The sequence below is a fragment of the Serinus canaria genome, chromosome 2 (assembly GCF_022539315.1).
Source record: "Serinus canaria isolate serCan28SL12 chromosome 2, serCan2020, whole genome shotgun sequence".
NCBI classification, from domain to species: Eukaryota; Metazoa; Chordata; class Aves; order Passeriformes; family Fringillidae; genus Serinus; species Serinus canaria.
In genome coordinates, this window is record NC_066315.1 from 106,333,724 (window position 1) to 106,352,106 (window position 18,383).

Genomic DNA, 18,383 nt, shown 5'->3' on the forward strand with positions numbered 1-18,383 from the left:
AGATGGTCAGGAGCTGCTTTCTGTGATGCAGCTCTTGTTGCAGTGCTCTATAGAGCCTTTGGAAGACCATAAAGGAAAAGGGTTTTTATGTGGATTCATCCCAGCATGAAACAGCTGCCATGCTCCTGTGGTTGGAGGCCCTGAACTCATGGCTCTAAGAGGCATGGTGTGGTGCTGAGCTATAAATGATGCTCATGAAAACATTTTCCCCTCATGCAGTAGCCCTGAAATCCCACAACACTAAACTGCATTATCTGTAGGGCCATGGGATGTGGGTGATAATGCTTCATCATAACAGCACTGGCCACAAGTCATGAACAGGGGCACAATGTAATGTTTTCTGTCTCAGCAATTCCCTGCTATATGACCACAGAGAAGTTCATTGAGTAGGACAAAATATAACTGCAGGTGTTCCTCTTTTAAAAATTCCTGAAATAAGCTATCTTAAAACAGGTGATGAGCTGAAATACTGTTACTGAAATAGATGCACCTATTTCTTGTCCCATATAAGCTCATGGTGGTGCATTGGGGAGCTTCTGCTTGAGAGACTTGCATTGCTGGTTGGTACAGGGTCATGGATTTGTCTTAAAATGTGTAAATATCTATTCCAAAGCTAAACACTTCTAAAATTTGGAAAAAATAATCTTCTGGTACTACAGCTTTCTTCTTTGTCCTTTTAAAAGGATTGTGGCATGGTGGTGGATTATTATAAACTGCTGCTTCAAAACAAGTTGTACTGATGTACTGAGAGTGACTCAGAAATAGCTTATGCTTTTGGAGAGCAGTTAAAAAAGACTCAAGCAGTGACAGAAGTGGAGGGGAAAAGGTTTGTTGGACTTTTTTGCAAAGCCACAGACACTGCTTGGGAAAGTCTCTGGTTGCAGTATACGGTGTGTTTTGGGCCACAGTTGGTAATATGTGACAATGAGGCGGCTCATCGAAAAGGACCAAATGTAATACCAGAAAAGGGATTGATTTCATGCTCTGACTCAGTTGTGAAAATTCAGATCACGAGGCAACAGTGCTCGACAAGACAACTTTTACTTTCCTTCTGTCTTTTCATAATGCACAACTGGGTGTGAGGAGAAGAGTCTGAGTATAGTATCCTTGAAAACTGAAAACTGAGTAACTGAAGCCATGGATAGTCCATATACTTAACATATAACCTTGCCTAAAATACAGCTGTAAAATATCCTGTACTTCTTTTAAAATAGTTGTATGTCAGAATTGTTTCATTACAAGGTGAGACTGGTGTAAGATAGAAGGAAGAGACACTGAAAGTACATGGTGTTTTTGGCTGATAAATGCCCCAGGATAAATTTCTCAGGGGAAAAAAAAAAGGCAAGTTGACAAAGTAACAGAGAAAGAAGACAGCTGCAGGACCAGCACTAAAAGGTGGTACAAACAGGTGGCACAGACATGCCTCATCTAGAATGGGCTCCCTGTCTTGTGTTGCCTAATTGCCATCTGGCCAACGCATGGCTCAAGGAGTCTGTCTTTGGAAGAGCAGAGTAGTAAAACCAAGCTTTTCATTGCCAGTTCACCATGTTTTGGATCTTTCCTTTCTCTGCCTTTCTGAGCTCAAGTAAATGTCAACTCAGGCTTTCCAGTGGGGGCAAAAATAGAACGTAAAATAAACTACTGATTGCTATTCTTGAGACCAAAAGGACCTCAGTCCTGTTTCAATGTCTGTGTGTCCAGTGATTGTTGGACTAAAACCCATCAGTAGTATTCACTGGCCCAGCTTTGTACAGGTGGCTGGGCCAGATGACTTCCCTAGGTTACCTTTCAACATAAGCTATCCTGGCACTTGAAAGATTCACTGAGACAAAAATATGTATTCTTAAAGCTATAATAAACCATATATGATATATTTCACCTTCTTCACCCCTAAGATTCATTATAACTGGTTCTAGACCACCCCTCCAATACACACATCATCTTTTTGGAAATACCAGGTGATGCTTGTTTCAACTTCTGCATTAAATGGCTGAAACTGGAACACAAAGCACTAGAAACTTATGTCAAATTCTAAATATTTTTTTCTTCAAAGGAGAAAAGATATTATGCCCTGCTGCTTTACAATTCCTTTTTCTTTCCTGACGTGTTTACTGGATAATAAGTTGGTGGTTTAAAATAAAATTTCTTTAGTCTAAGGTTAAGGAAGACTTCTGGTATTATAGTCAGTATAGACTGGATGTTGTTAATGTCAGCTTGTTCAATAACCTCTTACTAGTCACAGACACCTGGAAACATGCTTCAGTGGAGAGGAGACGTGTAAATGACTACCTACCACCTGAAGTCTTTATAAAACAGCCCACGCTCTTCAGCTTTGAAAAATAGTGTTGTTCTTCTCAGATTGTTCCCATTAGGTTTATGAGCTCCTGGTTGTCTATAACAAAGTTCTTTTTTCAGGGGAGCGATAAGTACATCGTATGTAGTGACACCAGAGCACAGCTGAGATTTCTTGAGAAGCTCGATCACCTAGAAAAGCAGAGAAAAGATGAAGAGGAACGTGAAATGTTGCTTCGGGCAGCCAAGGTAAGGCTCAGGGTTTCCAGGGGAAGTGGTCATGTCCTCTAGATTGGTGACCATCTTCAGGTTTCTCCTACTTCTGCTTTAAACATAGTAACCATTAATTCTGTCACTGAAAGTCTATAATGTTTAGGACAATTGAGGCTATACAGAAAAGGATTTAACCTATTTACATTTTTTCAAAAGTCCACAAGAGTTCTTTGAAATGTGTGGTGGGTGAACTACTTTTTTGAGATTATTTCTACTGGTCAAAATGAAGTAAAAAAAATCAGTAAGTCCTTCCTGTATCTCTTTTTGCCTCTGAAACAGAAGTCTGGTGAGATCCACCATCCTTGCAGGTGTATTTGTTTTCTGTAGTCAAGTTTAGAGGGCTAGCCTTGGAGCTGGTACCACAGCATCCATGAACAGCTGATGGAGCTCTTGCTAGTACAGAATAAGTTTCTTCTCTCTTCCTTCCCCTCGGGAAGAGGAGGTAAAAAAACCCACGACAGTAGATGTTGCTTCATCAGCTGTGACTTGACCATCTTCTGTTGATTCTTTTTTTTTTTTGTTTTGTTTCAAGCCGAATTCTGGAGCCGCATGGGTGGAAGCCTAAATCTAGAGTTGAACGAACAGTGTTGTGCTTGCATGAATAGAACTCCTTTCTTTCCTATACTTCCTGTCCTTTTTAAGTGTCTGCTGCTGACGTGAACAACATCATGCCTAGACTGGACCTGACTGACAGTGTTAGCATCATTTTCAGCTTAATCTTGCCTCTGGCTAGAGCAGAGGCAGCCGGCCCAGATGAGGAGGGGTGTGCACGTATGTGTGTGGAGGGGGATGGAAGCCAGTCTGGATTGAGGCATCCAACCCTGGAGCTAAATCTTTCAATCACCAGAGAAAACTGTCATTTATTAAATATTTAACAGATAGGATGGTGTTTGGACTCCAGTAATTTCTATTCAATCTTTTTCTTCTTCCTTTGGTAGAGCCGTTCCAATAAAGAAGATCCAGAGCAACTGCGGTTAAAGCAGAAAGCGAAAGAGGTAGGAGTTTCCAGTTACCATGCTTGCCTTTGTGTGTTGAGAGAAGGTTGGCAGCCCTGTCCTGGCAATTAGGTCAGGGTTTATTTTGCTGCTGCATACCATTTGCAGAGGCCTTGGGGAAGGACAGGAACTGCCACAGGCAAGGGCAGTGCTTCAAATGAGGTCAATGAATTATGAGCTCTCTTTTTTTAACATTTTATTTTTGCAGTTTCAGTCCTGTCTCGAAACAGTCCTTTGTAAACTGCAGCAGTACACTTGGTAGGAATATAATGTGGGATTAGAAAAAAAAAAAAAAAAAAGAAACTTTGAGATTTAGCATCTGGGACTGTACAATAGGCTACATTTTTCCAGGGTAATTGTTCGTTTTGTAAATCTGATACTGCTTATAATTCTTTGGCTGGGAGGCGGTACTGGGATTTAGTTTTAAATGGAAAACGCCTCTGGCTTTTAATTTTCTGGGCCCAGCAGTTTTCTGTTCTGGAATGGAGCCCTTGTTTCACACAGTTCATGTTTAGCTGCAGGGGTTTTAGTTTATAGCTTAGACTGGTTAAGCTTTTACTCCCAGAGGCCTCTGCATAGCAACTGTAGAAATCAACAAATAAGTTCATTTATGTCTGCAGCCTCCTCTCAGTAGCTGACTTTTTACATTTCCCAATATCCATTTCCTGACTTTTCTAGCCTGAGAGAAAAAAGCTCCACTAATTGGAGCTTATTTTAATTGAGCCTTAATATTGGATCTCACTGGAGTTGCCCCCAGAGCTACTGGGAACAGAATGAAATGAAAGTACCTAAGGTTGAAGATGTGTGTGTGTGTGTATGTGTGTGTGAAATTTTTCACTTGACCTACAGATTCTTGTCCCTGCTGAATAAATCATCAAGCCTGTTCACATTTCTGATTAAGGATCTGACAGCAGACGATAATAAAGACAATTGAGGTGTGAGACGTGTGATACAGAGCTGAAGAAATTGGTTTCTATAGTTACTTGACTGATTTCATGCAATTTTTAAGGATCTTTGTGCTAAATGAGAGTGATTTTCTGAGCAACCTTTTTCCTTAACTGTGCCTCTTGAACTATGAAATTTGTTGTTGCTTAACATTGCTGCACTTGGCTCCTAGGTGCCAGCAGCAGCAGCAGGTTATTTATGAGTGCTTTAAAGGCCCTTATTGTTTGGATTAATGTAGGAGCCCAGGCAAAACAAATGGAAATCCAGTAAAATAGTATTTGAATCAATGCTCTGGATTTGCACCACAGTAGATGAAATTTGTAAAATGAGAAAGAAGGAACTTGGTTTACTATCTATCTTTTAGTTTTTTGTTTCTGCTTACAACTCTTTTCTTCATTGCTACAATCTGTGAGTACGAAGTTGCCCTAAAGCCCTTCCCAGTTTGCCTCTAGTGCCACCAGGATCAACAATCAGTGGGTGATGCTAATCTGTCTTGTTTTGTAGGTGACTTTACCTCTGCATCAGCTGATCATTTCTAGATGTACTTTCTTTTAATAAAGACTGCAAAGTAATTCATTTTTGCAGCTTCTTTTCACTTGTTTTCTGAACAATAATGTGTAAAATCATTAAAAGTGTTCTGTGGTTTGCATATTTAGAACACAAAGAAGGTTAGATTCAGTGATATTTTTCATGAGATCTCTTTTAAAAAGTGGCATAGTGGTGTACAAAAAAATGAGCCAACAGAGCAGGGAAGGCAAATAAGTTTAGTGCTTGGTGTTCTAATATGTCTTGAGTTCCCCTCCTTCAGTGCATCTCATCTTGTGCCAGACTAACACAACCTGCATCACTCTTTGTCTGTGTGTTTCTCCATGCTGTGCTGCTCCCAGAATGAGTCTCCAACTGCTCCACCAAAAGAAGAGGAGGCAGATGTGCCTCTTGGGGCAACACAGATCTTTGTGTTGGTATTCACTTGCCCTCTGTCCTGCTGCTTTGATATCCAGAGAATGAGGCAGCCAGAAGCTTCTCCAAGCTTCACACGGAGAATGGGGACGCCCACCTTCTGTGCCAGTGGTGCTTTTTCATCTGGGACCATCTCAAGATGGAGAGTGGAAATGAGAGCACATGCAACTGGAAAAAATTAGCACTTTATTGACATTTTGGAAAAAACTGGTCAGCAGACACTTGCATTGAAAAAATGGAAGCATGAATAGGACTGGAATAAGAGCAAAATAAAAATCAACAAATGTCCTAAGACTAAAACTGGTGACACAGAAGCATGGTGTGCAGTGGAATGAAGGCTTGAAATGGCTTACCCTTCTCTGTCTGTCTTGTCATGTTGTGGTTATAGTCTGATCCTAAGGAACCAAACTTGGAAACTTTGTCAGCTGGAATCAGATCCTTTCCAGGTCACTCCAGTCGAGTATCTGCTGGAAAGCCTGATCTGATTGTCTGCTTATAGTTCTTTAAGAATTAATATGGACCTGCCTTCCTCAAAGCTGTCTTTTGTATCTTGATGGGTATCCCCTGGGAGAAGGAAGAGGGTGGGGAGTAATGGCACTGTAGCATGTTCTAAAGCAAAGTTTCCCAAAATGCAGGGTGTACATCCTGACAATGAATACTTATAAATCCAGGATGTGCTGTCATCCAGTAGCTGGGAGCAACATCTTAACATTGCTAGAAGTACATCCAGAGACTCTGCAGTGGATTCTTTTATCCAAAAGGCTATACATAATTGCTGTGACCTTTTCATCCCTTTTTGCATGACCTATTGCCTCAAACTTCCCCTATGCTAAGTCATTTACTTTCCTATATTCTTAGCCTATGTAGCCTGTCCTGAATTAAGTCTGTATTTATTTCCCTCTTTCACCTGTTTCAGCAGATTTTAATACCTATGGAAAGTGCACATTCCTTCTGAGACAGCTGCAAGGCTTGCCCCAAGCTGCTGCTTTGTGCACTCAAGAATTTTGTCCTTGCTCTCTTCACAGACCAGCTCTTTGTGCAGTGGCATTCCTGCAGTCTGGGTAAATTACCCCTGTTTTTCATTCTGCTTTATCTGCCTCTTCAGGCTGAGAGGATGCAGCCCTCTCATTGTCCGTAATGTTTGCGCTATTAAACCCTGACTTTTTTTAGGTGGTTTCTGCTATTTCCTATTCTACTTTCCACAATGCTTCCAGTTACAAAGAAGATGTTCAGTCAATATGATTCTTGTTGCTGTATTTATAGTTTATCTGTGGCTTCTTCCCCTTTCCTGAAATGAGCTTTCCTAAATTGAGTAGGTGTAGGATACTGTCAAATGTGCAAGCCAGCCATATGAACGGTTCATTGCAGAAGACCTGTAAAAATGTCAGTATTAAACAGTGTGTACTATAATTCTAAATATAAACTCTGATCCCTTAGAATTGTTTAGTTTGGAAAAGACCTCTAAGATCATTGAGCCCAACTACTAACCCAGCCCTGCCAAGTCTTGTACCATCACTAAACCATGTTCCTAAGTGCCAAATCTAAATATTTTTTAGACCCCTCCAAGGATGGTGACTCAACTACTTTCTAGGACAGCCTGTTCAAACACTTGACAGCCCTTTTGGTGAAGGAATTTTTCCCAATTCCTTTGTACTCCTGTCCATCCTCTTCAAAAGTGAGTGTTTTTGTGATACAGCTTCAGGAAGCTTAAGGCTGAGCCTGGGCAAACCTTTCAGAATGTATCTGGCAAGACACATGCTTGGTGTTGAGCAGGTGAAGAGGTGTTTTACTGAGCATCTTTGCTTATTTCCATGGTAGCCACCTTTATCCCTGCTCTTACCTTGTGTCACCTTGCAGCGCCTCTCAGTGCATAAAGGGGAGCAGCTGCCTCTTGAGCTAGGGGAGGAGTGTGTGGAGCAAGCACCTGAGGGACAGCAGATTTGCCTGCCCCATTTTTTGCCCTCTCAGCAGCTCTGTTCACTTGGGACTGCACAGATCTTCCCACTCCTTGTTCCTGCCTGCTTGATGCACTCGTGCATTTTTTGACACAGATACAAGATGGCAGTAGATGAGATGCTGAGAAAATTCAATACCTTTAGTATGAACTCACTGGGAGGAAAATGGCAAACCCTAATGTTTTTGTAGAGACAAAACAACCCCTACAGAAAACATCAGACAAAGAGCCAGCATGATTCCAGTGTGTTCTTGGTCTTACATAGTAATGACTGAATTTTAGTTGTTCTGTAGTACCTTTTCAATGGTTGCCATCCTTTTTTCCTGTTTCGTATAACCTTCTAACTCCCTTATTTCCTCTCACACTCTCAAGTTACTGTAACTTGATTCTTTGCTGCTTGCCCTACCACCTCCAACTCACATTTTCAAGCTGTTTGTTTTCTTTTACCTCTTGTGCTGCTTCTCTATCTAGTCTTCTGGACCCAGTGGTTCAAATTATTTAAGACCACTCTTGTGGCAGGGCAGGAGTTAACCATAACTTCTCAAAAAAGCAAGTACAGGTTGCTGCAAACAAAACAGGACCTCATTGTTATCAATTGGCTTTTTTTATAAGCCTTCAGTGGCAGCCTAAGAGCTTCTGCTTAATTGCCTGATTTATATTATCTTTATTGTTCTGTAGTGTTTCTTACCTGCTCCTGCATGTTTTGAAAAACAAAAAAACCAAACCATGATAATCAAAGAGACATCAATTTTGTTAGCTCCAGTGTAGCCTTACAAATTACAGAGGGCAATCATCAGAGATTCAGTGTGTTACAAGTCTTGTAAAAAGTCAGGAATAGAAATTCCATGACGTGTTGGATTATAGGGCTACAAAGCAAACCAAATGCCTGTTTGTGACACTCATATTGGTGTTTTGAAGGAATGTAAAAAAGAGCAGCTGGGACACTGCATGTAATACCCTAAAACCATATGCCTGAAAGATGGCAACAACTATCTATAGTGAAAACCAGCCCCCCCACAAAACTCCATTAAGTGTGTTCTTGGATTTACAAATAACCTTTTCTCAGTTTGTCTGAGAGACAGAGAATGAACATAAAACTGGTTGAAAGTATGGCCTTGGATTAGAAATTTGCTAATAGAGGAAACTTTAGGGCTGAAAGTACAAAAAGAAAATGATAATGAAGATCCGCCAGAGAGCTGTCTGCCAAGAAGAGTTGGGCGGACTGCATGATGAGATGGACAAACCTGCCTGCTGATGGTCATTGAACAGTCTTCTCCTAAGTGACAGCATCTGAAACCAAACCTGTGGAATATATTGCTTTGCTGTGGGGTCCTGGAGTCTTGTTTCTTGTCCTTGCAGCAAAATTAGCCTAAGCAGTGTCTGAAAGAACATAGAGAGCTTGATGCTGGATGCCGGACGCCCAAGAACTTCCATGGGCCTCCAAGTAAGGCAAGCTGATGGGACTGCACGGGGGAAATCAGGTTCCAAGTGTCCTATAAAACACAGACATGTGTCAATAATGGTTATGCAAAGAAAAAAAAAAGGTAAAAGGAAATACACACTCCAACACATTGGAAATTCTTACCAAGAGTGGGCAGAATAAGGGGTCAGGAAGTCACTGCACCCTGATTTATTTCCTTGTGTGGAGTTAATTATATATTAGGAAGTATCAACTCAGAATACCATTTTTTCCCTCCTCCTATGGGTATCCTGGAAAAATGTTCTGTTGTTCTCCAAAGCATTTAATTGCAACCTTTTAGACAGGCAGAGCACCTGGTCTTAGGGCACACAGCCACAGTAGGGCCTGTTCTGCTACTGAAGCAGGGATGTGGGATATTAACCTGAAAGAAATCTTCAGTACTATAAAACTACAGCTTTATTATAAGTCAGGGCTGCATTTCAAACCAGTGCATGCTATTCTGCCTTTCTGCTGTTAAATCTAAATTACAACAGAGGGAAAAGTCAGTGGAAACTAATTGTATGGCTAATTAAAACAGTTTGAAAGGAAGCAATTGCAAGAAGAGAAATTGCATTATAGGCAAGAGGAGAGGATGGTAAATGTTTAAATATGCAGCCTCCAAGTGTCAGTTTTCCTCAGAGAATGTCCCCCATATGAGAAGTCTGCTATTCAGCTGCGTTCAACCTGTAGGGCAGAAAATTTTGTATAGGAAAGGTAGAGGCTGGAGGCAGTAATGCTCATTGAGCTTTATGACAACCAGTGTGAGAGGCTTGGGATTGAAAGCAGATTTTAAGGTTTATTTTTCATTTTCTTCTCAAGTTCCTTAAAATGCTTAAAGGGAATGTGAAAAAAATTGCAGTTCTTTCTTCCTAAGACAATGAAGAGAGAAGTGATTGAGAGCAGTAGACAACTTTCAAAGCCCTAAACAGAGGACATAATGAAACCCAGTGAAACCTTGCTCGAAAAAGCTAGTCAAAAAGAGAGAATGGATACAAAAAAAGTCATTTCAGTGGGATAAGTGGACCCATTAAAAAGATACCTCAGCATTTAGTTCTTTAAAAATACACAGTAAAGGGCAATAAAAGGCTCAGATAGGTCCTGAGGTTTCTCTTTCACAGATGCGAACAAGAAAAGGTAGACATTGAAATTTGGTCACAGTTTCTTTGACTGACTTTGACTTTTACTATTTGTTAATTTATTGTTTAGTTTCTTTATTTAGGGAGCTGATAGGATTGGGAGCTTCTGTCTCTTTTGTATGCCTATATTCCTTTCTCCCCCCCCCCCCCCCCCCCAAGTCTTATAAAAATTCTTGTTCATCTACTTTAGTGCTTTTATTACTCCTGATGTACTTATTGCTGGATAGCACACATAACCCTTAGGCATACATTAAGTTGTCTGCAGCCTTCCCTGGTTTCCTTTCCTGACAGTTATTCTGTTAGTTTAAATATTTATTTAATCTGTCCTGTACTCCATCTGCCTGTAATGTCATATGTGGAGACATCCCCACTTTTTACTTAATATTAAACCCAGTATCTTGTACATGTACTTTTAAGTCTTTCTCTTATATTAATTATAAGCAAGTCCAAAATTGTGGTGTTTAGCCACCTTTGTATTGCCAGCATTTCTTCTGAGCTCATTTACATCCATGGGGCTGTATTTATTTGTTATTGCATTGCCAAGACAATTTTTTGGCTTTTTTTTTACCCCAGGCATAAGTTCCTAGCGTTCAAATGAAGAGAGATTTCTTTTCTCTGCTCCTCAGATTTGTTTCCTAGTACTTTGTATATTGAAGTGCCTGCAGAAGCAGACTGTGGTATGAATTTCTCATACCAGCACGATGCTGGCATGTCATCTGCTGGACAAGGGTTGCCTGTCTGGCTTTTCTTTAACCTCAGTCCTGTTACTGCTCTGTGAGCCCTGGCTAAGACAGGTGATCTCATCTCTACCTGTAGAAAAACCTTCCCTGGTAAAACTGCTTTTTTGAAGATCTAGAGAGCAAATATTTCATGTACTTTGTCCTCTACGAAAGCTTATATCAAATATCTGAATCCTGTCCTGGGGACTTTGTGACCAGACACAAAGACTTTAATCTACTCTTTTTTCCAAGGTGAACTTGTATTCAGCTAGATAACACTCTTTTTTTCCCCACCTTTGATAATACAGCCACCCTCTGCTGTACACATCATGGATTAGCTGCTGTGAATGAGTTGCCTTTATTTGTAGCAGTGTATACTTTTCATCAGTTGTGTTTAAGGGATTCTTTCTCTTTAGGGAAAGCCTCGAGATTTGCATAACTTGCATTATTGAGGCTCTGATAAGGCAGGCAACCACATTATCATGTACTTTGTAACCAAAAGAGTTTAAAACCAATCTGCAATATTGCTTTAAGTAAAAGTTTCAGCATTTCATAGCTGAAGTACTTCTTGTCTTCTTATACAACTTGAAATTTATTTTTTAATATTAAAGTGCCTCAAAAATGTCGTTGTAACAGTAAAAATAGATTTTGCTTATTTTCTGAAATGTGGTGTATGAGATGTGAGAGAGTTTCTGTGAGCAGGAAAAAAATACTTTTCTCAGAGGATTGAGTGAAGAACAGAGAGGTCAATTTTAAAACCTTTCATTTCGTGTGATTACAGCCATGCTGCAAATGCCATTTCACTATAAGGAAGGACTTTAAAACGTACCTTATTTCCTGATTTCTGCTGCAGGTCAGATTAACTAAAATGGTTATTGTGTCACCCTAGAGATTCCTGCTTGCTGCAAGACCAGACTTTAAACCCTATTTTTATTATTAAAAAGGCCAGCAGCAACAAAGACTATTTTACAAGTTCTGAGACGTTTTCATAGCAATTCGATCTTTATACACAGGTTTTTAGAACTCTTTGTACTGCAGTTCTTAGTGTATGTGAAATTGGAAAGGGGGGAAGGAAGCATGAACATTCATTTGCCACTTGCCTGGAACCCATCCCCTCTTCTTGCCCTTCTTGGGGAACCAATTTTGAATAGAGCATGTGTTGGGTTCTTGTGTTGTGATGGAAGAGCAGCATCTTTCAGCAGATGAAGTAGGTCAGGTTGAGGAGCAGCCTGCTAGTTTGGGGGTCCAATGTATGGTGCACCTCCCCTCTGTTCCTCTGCAATTGCCATCACACACTTTGGTCTTAAAGGAAGATCAATCTGTTGTCAGGAAGAGTATGATGGTATAATTTCACCTGGGTGTGACAGTTCTCCTTGTATCCTATCGTACTCAAAGACACCAATGTTAATAAAACTGACTTCTAGAAGGGAAACCATGCAGCTTCTCTATGTTATATTTTAATAAAGTGTATCTACTGCTTTTACTGCCCCTTTTGCAGTGATCTTTCTTCCCTAACTTATGTGCTACAAAACTAATCATGAAAGAAAGATTTGACTCCACACAGTCGCCTCTTGCTCTTTCCTAATCTTGTTTAGGAAAATCTGGCAGTAGTTAGCCAGCCAGTATCCTCGGGTATCCCTTGACATTATCTGCCTGTCTTCTCCTTATCCTGTGCTTTTAACTGCTCACACAATGTTTAGACATTTAATCTGCAATTTTTAATGGAACAAAACTTGATGAAAAGATGATTTTGCTGGCTTCAGCAGGGTAATTTGGATGCCTGCCCGTATCGCTTAACGGGGATCTGTTGAGTCCATTATAGAAATTGAGTGTTTAAATTCATTTGTCTTAATTATGTTCTCAGAAAAATCCCTGGGATGTGTAGAATGCAACAAGACTATGATTTTTTTTTGCTCCAAACCCTGGTGAGATTCTTTATGATTTGAAAAATCCTTTGACTAGCTAGGAGGTGGAAAATGTATTGGAGAGAGCAGATGTTGGTAATGACGTGTGATTCCAGCATTGTCTTGGAAACTGGTGGAAGATGCATCAGTTCTGTTTCTAGAAAGCACATCTTTTTTTATACAGTCTCCCAAGTGTCATCCTCTCCTTTGTTACCTCTGCCAGCACTGCCCTCCAGCAGCATTGCTCCCTCCTGCAGTGTGTCTGTGCCAGCAGCATGCTTGGTCTGCTACAATTCCATGGGGTAAATGATGATGGTGCCAAGGCACTGCCCAGTCCTCAACCAGAGCAGCATCCTGATGCTCCACCATGACAGCCTCAGCTTGCCCAGTCGCCTGCACCCTATGCCAACCCAAAGCCCTCTTGGTATTTAATTCATAGCTCTGCCTTTAGTCTTCACACTTGACCATGGCTGCCCATCAATAGCATTTGGAGAAAGGAGAGAGGGGCTTATTTCAATGGTGCTTCAAGGCAAAGGTGTTCATCAACCACACGTTTTTGGCAAGTCTGACTGCAGTAAAGCTGGTTGGTGTGTGTTTTGTAGGGTTGAGAGGGAAGGGAGAGGTGTTTTCCAGTGACTCCCAGGGATGGAAGCACACCGTTAGACTAATAAAGGCTTTTGATTTGTTTTGCTTTGTCTTAAGTTTAAGTCATTTTACTTTGAGTGTATTGGTTCCTAAATTAAAGCAAATCATCTTTCCCTTTCTGGTTTTCTTTTTCACTGGAGCCTTTAGGAGTTTAATCTTTCCCCAGAAGGGTGCTGTGTGCATGGCTTGTTGCAATGCCCCTTTCTCATGGCAAGAAGACTCTGGTGTACCTGTGACCATTGTGATGGCTGAACTACACTGCTGGCAGGAAGGAGTGCTTTACTTCTTCAGGGATGCTCCATTAGCTGCCTGTAAGGAGGAGTGGCTCCAGGTGTTGGAGGCCTGGGTAGCTGAGGCTGGAAGTCACTACCTGCCTCTGCTAAAAATTTCAGCATTTTGTTGCTGAGATTTAACGCTTATTCTAAGCATTTTATTTCTCCTGCCTCAATCTTTCACAGTTTGCAAAGTTTCAAGTTTTTCTTTTAATTTATTTTCACTTCCCCCATCTCTTATTGGCTGGATATATGATAAAGAATATAAAGATAAGGGATTTACTATATATGAGATTGAAGGAAAATTTATCCTAAACATTTTATGCTAGTAAGCTGGCTGGAGTTAACCTCAGACAATTGCAAAATACTTGTAGTTTGAAAGTTCATGGCGTGTATTCTTGAAAGCAGTCCTGTATATTTGGCTAAAAACAAGCTAAATGAATTGAATAAATTTTGATAAATAAGGTTTTAATTGTGTATACTGCACACTAAAACAAAAATAGTGTGTGTGGTAAGTGAATTATGGTATCTAGCTTTGAAGAAATACTACTATGTGAAGAACTACAACTACAATAAAAGCCTATGTTGGGTGATCAAAGATGACTTGCAAATAGGGCTGTTTTCAAAACTGAAACATACAAACCCTCTGAAAATTTAATTCTCAACATATTTGTTAAAATCTCACTTTCCCTGATTTCTGCTGAAAAGCCTTGAGCAGTTTGAGTCTTCCAGGGGAACATTGTCCTTTTAGGAATCTTGCCCTGAAATCCTGTTTTTGTTTAAATAAAATAGTTGGTGCCACCATCTGATGAGAAGTTGCCACCATCACTAAAGTCTACTTAAATGATGTAAAATAAGGCTTATAACACCACCCACCCAGAAAGCACCCAGCCAAAATCGCTCCCCCAAAACACTCCCCATGAGCCCCAAAGTATTTTTTTGTTGTGGATTCTTCTTTATTTAAGTGGCAGCAAGTAGGGGACTTCACACCATGTATGGGCTGCAAGTTCAGCTGTTATCAGCTGCTCTTCTCCTCTCCAAGTGGGACCTCTGAGAGCTGAAAAGCAAGCAAAATCATAGAGTGTTGCAAGCTTGGTAAGCAAGCTATCTGTATTGACTGGGTGAGGAAATCCAGGTAATTCATTGGGTTTATGATGGGGAGGGCAGGAGATTTGGATGCTTTCCTACCCATGTTATGTTTGTACTTTAATTTTTTTAAGAAATGCACACACAACCATGCAGAGAATCCCCATCTGAGCAATCTCCTAAGTCCTAAGGGAATAGAGAGGACATGGGCTACAGAACTATACTAGTTGCAGGTCAGACCATCCCAGAGTTGACATCACCCAGAGGTTTATGTTTGCAAAGCCCTCCTTCTCCACTTATGCTCCAAGTTGGACAGTTGGTGGATCTGGAAGCAGTGTGGTTGTATTAGTGAGGAGGCTGATCTAAGACAGTAAGTCTGCCAGCAGCAAACTTGACTGGGTTGAGCTCCAGAGCAGCTGGCATCTGTAATTATTGAATAGAATGCATCTCAAGATACAAGAATAAAACTTTTTTTTAACTTTTTTTTTTAATGCTCTTTACTGTGGGTTTCTATCCCATCCCAAGTTACCTAATCTAGGTGAAGGTTGTCTCTAATGATTTCTTAGTGTTCAGCAGTTTCGGAGGTGAGTGAAAATAAACATGAAGTGTATCTCTACCTTGCTTCTGATGTTCCTGAACATTCAAATACATACTGGGAAAAGAAAGACTAGCAGTCAGCTAGCAGCATCCTGTTAAATTGGGTAGTACAGTGTTTCACAAAGGCAATATTAAGTGCTGAGTTCAGGTGATAGAGGAAATTGGGTATCTTGCTTGTGCAGTCAGGAATTGAGATTTTGAAATAAGAATAAAAAACCAGGTCACATAACTGATAAATTCAAATTTAATACTAATCCAGCTTCATAAACCAGTTCAGACCAAAATTTCCCATTAACCAGAAACAACAAACCTTATGAAGTAAGGAAGCAGCTGCAAGGCTCGTGTTAAGGCTGCATAGATACCACGGTGTGGTCTCCGTAAAAGGTGTGAGTTAAACAGTGCTGTCCATAGGGCTCCAAGCATGACTGAGTACTAGAATTTGTCAGAAGTGACCAGAAAGAGGGGAAAGATGCCATGAAACACATTGTTTCTGTAGAAGCTACAGAGCCATCTGAAACACCTCTAAAAAGAAACTTGAACATAATGTATATCATAATTAAAGTAGGTGTTTTCTTTTTAAATTAGATGCAACAGCTGGAATTAGCACAGATGCAACAAAGAGAAGCCAACCTCACAGCTTTGGCAGCCATTGGACCAAGGAAGAAAAGACCATTGGATTCATTGAACATTGGATCTGGGCTCGAGGTACAGACCTGGCTTGCAATGACTTGCTTTGTGTTACATCTTCATACTGAATTACATTTATCTTTTCTTGTAGGAAGAAGTGCGAATTCTCTCACACAAAATGGTTTGTTGCATGCTGTAAGAAACCTACTTTGTGTGTTAGGTGCTTGAAAGGATTGTTTCTGGTAAACTTGATGGGAGTGTGTAATTGTGTGTTAAAGGAAAGACTGTGCATAAGAGCACTGTGTGTAAAGGACTAAATGAAATGATGACTCAGAGAAATTCCCATCTACAGTAGAGGGTAACCAAGCTGTGGTGGCCTTCCACAGTGGGTAATTGTCATGGCCCCTGAGGTAAACTCACAGTTCCTGGTTTGGATGGCTTTTGAAATGGTTCTTGATTTGACATTTTGACTGCGGACATTAATCCGTGCGCAGTGCGTAGGGACTCTTCTCAATTATTCTGTGAGTTCACCTGGGCTAGGTTCTCCCAAAAAGCAGTAAGTCAGCAAGGCAAGACCATTCAGTTCCTGCAATGAGCCATACCATCTTCTATGGCTCATGTTGGATACTGAAAGTGCTTTTAACAAACCCTTTCTGAGAAAATATCTCAATGTGTTGAAGAGTAACTGTTCCCAGTACCTGGGAAGCTTTTCTGGCTGCAGAAGTCCTTTCTGAGGAACCTGACAGCCCACTTCTGTTAGAGGTCATCATCTTTGCTGGAGATGGGATAAATTTGTGTTACAGCCAGTTTTGCCCCTCTATCACGAAGCCTCAAGTGAAAGGTTGGTTGGCCTGACATAATCACAACTATCAGGAACCTGGAAAGTAACTCTTGTGTGGAGGCAGTGGTGGTAAAGTTGTCCTTTCTGATGAACCTTCAGTCTTTTTCATTCTTGATGTCTGGGAAGCTTAAATCGATGGTAGGATTGAATATACTCTGTCATTTTAGCATAGCAGAGTCTGGGAGGACCTTGTCCTCATTTATTTGCATTGTAACTGAGACAGTGGTGGCAACTGTCCTGTGGTTTTTCCTTCATCTGGACTGTGACTAGAGGCCTCGCTAAGCAGGTAAGATAGACTTGTTTCAGTGAATTTTTAACTTATTGTTCCCTGACATAGATACAGAATTAGGTCTTTTGAATACTCCCTGTTAGCCACAAGTGAAGGGAAGCAATCTTTCTCTAAACAAGTTGCAGAAAGCAGCGTTCACAGCTTTTGAGCAGCTTTTCTTCTCTTCTTTGAAGTTTTTTAATGCACTTTCACATGAAGCTAAATGTATGGTTATTTTTTTTTTAATACCACTGGAAAAACTTGAAAAAATCAGTCTAGCACAAGAACAGTTTCCCCCATCCTTTTCTCATCTTCCCCCAAGCTTCTATCGGGTAACTATTCCTGTTCTTCATAGTGGTTTTCTGTAATTATTGTCGGATTTGTTTCTGAATATTTAACAAGTCTGCCTGTTAAGTACTTTTCAGTTATTTCTCATCATCTGTGGTATGTCTGCTTTATTAAAAGCTTCATGAGATTATGCCAAAGCGAGACAGATAACAGTGTTGCTGTTGAAAGCTGGTTATCCATTATTTACTTTGCCACTTCAAAAGAATGTGGACATGACACACCTAAAACTGACCATACACCTTGATAACATTCCATTGTCATAAATTTACCTGCTGTATTTTAAGCAGCTTCTCATATGGTTGCCATATGGACTGATTTGTAAGGGCAGTAGGTGAAAGTAATTCTGACAGTGAAACCATTTTTGTTTCTTGCATGCAAGCTCACATTCCAGTGCCTAGTTCTTAGGCTTCGTGCTACTGGAAAGCATTTCTCTGCCGACCTTTTTTTTTTCTATTATGTGAAATTATGCAGGATAGCAATCCTTGAGAAGGATGTTTAGATTTAAATGTTTTTAAGTGTCCCAGTATATCTGAGCAGGATTTATAAAAGGCTTAAGACTTCTCATGTAGAATAAAGAATGGTTTTGACAAACACTCTCTAGTTCCAGAAGCAGAACATTTGTAATACATTCATGATAACATGGCAAAACATCCTGAGCAGTAAACAACATTCCATTCTTCAGAGATGAAAGGAGGTCTTTGAAACTGAAAGCAAGTACAATATGGCCTTAGGCTGATACACATTTGGGCATCTTTAAAATCATCTTTTTGGGCAACCTGTCTGAGAATAATTTAAACAGGCAGGATGTGCTTTTTCATTTCAAATTGCAAATACAGACAAAATACAGAGAGCTTTACTCTCAAATAATCTTAAATGTCAGAACTTCTAGATTGTGCAATGACAAGTAAATCTGTGCACAATACTCCTGTGACATTTTTTTAAAATTTTTTTTTAAAGACTGATAACTTGGTAGACATGTACGATGGAAGAAGTTATTCCTAAATAGGAATTATATTTAACAATATTGAGTGAAATCACTGATGCTTTAAGATTAGGATTTTT

At 40.2% G+C, this 18,383-nt stretch overlaps 1 protein-coding gene across 1 annotated transcript in view; it reads left to right on the forward strand.

Annotated features, from left to right (window-relative positions):
* The window catches only part of TAF4B (TATA-box binding protein associated factor 4b), a 71,079-nt gene that overhangs the window by 42,012 nt on the left and 10,684 nt on the right, over nt 1-18,383 (forward strand). The window contains exons 12-14 of the mRNA XM_050971371.1: nt 2,416-2,541; nt 3,504-3,560; nt 15,823-15,942. Of these exons, the coding sequence (XP_050827328.1) occupies nt 2,416-2,541; nt 3,504-3,560; nt 15,823-15,942 (303 nt within the window). The remainder of the gene's footprint in view (nt 1-2,415; nt 2,542-3,503; nt 3,561-15,822; nt 15,943-18,383) is intronic.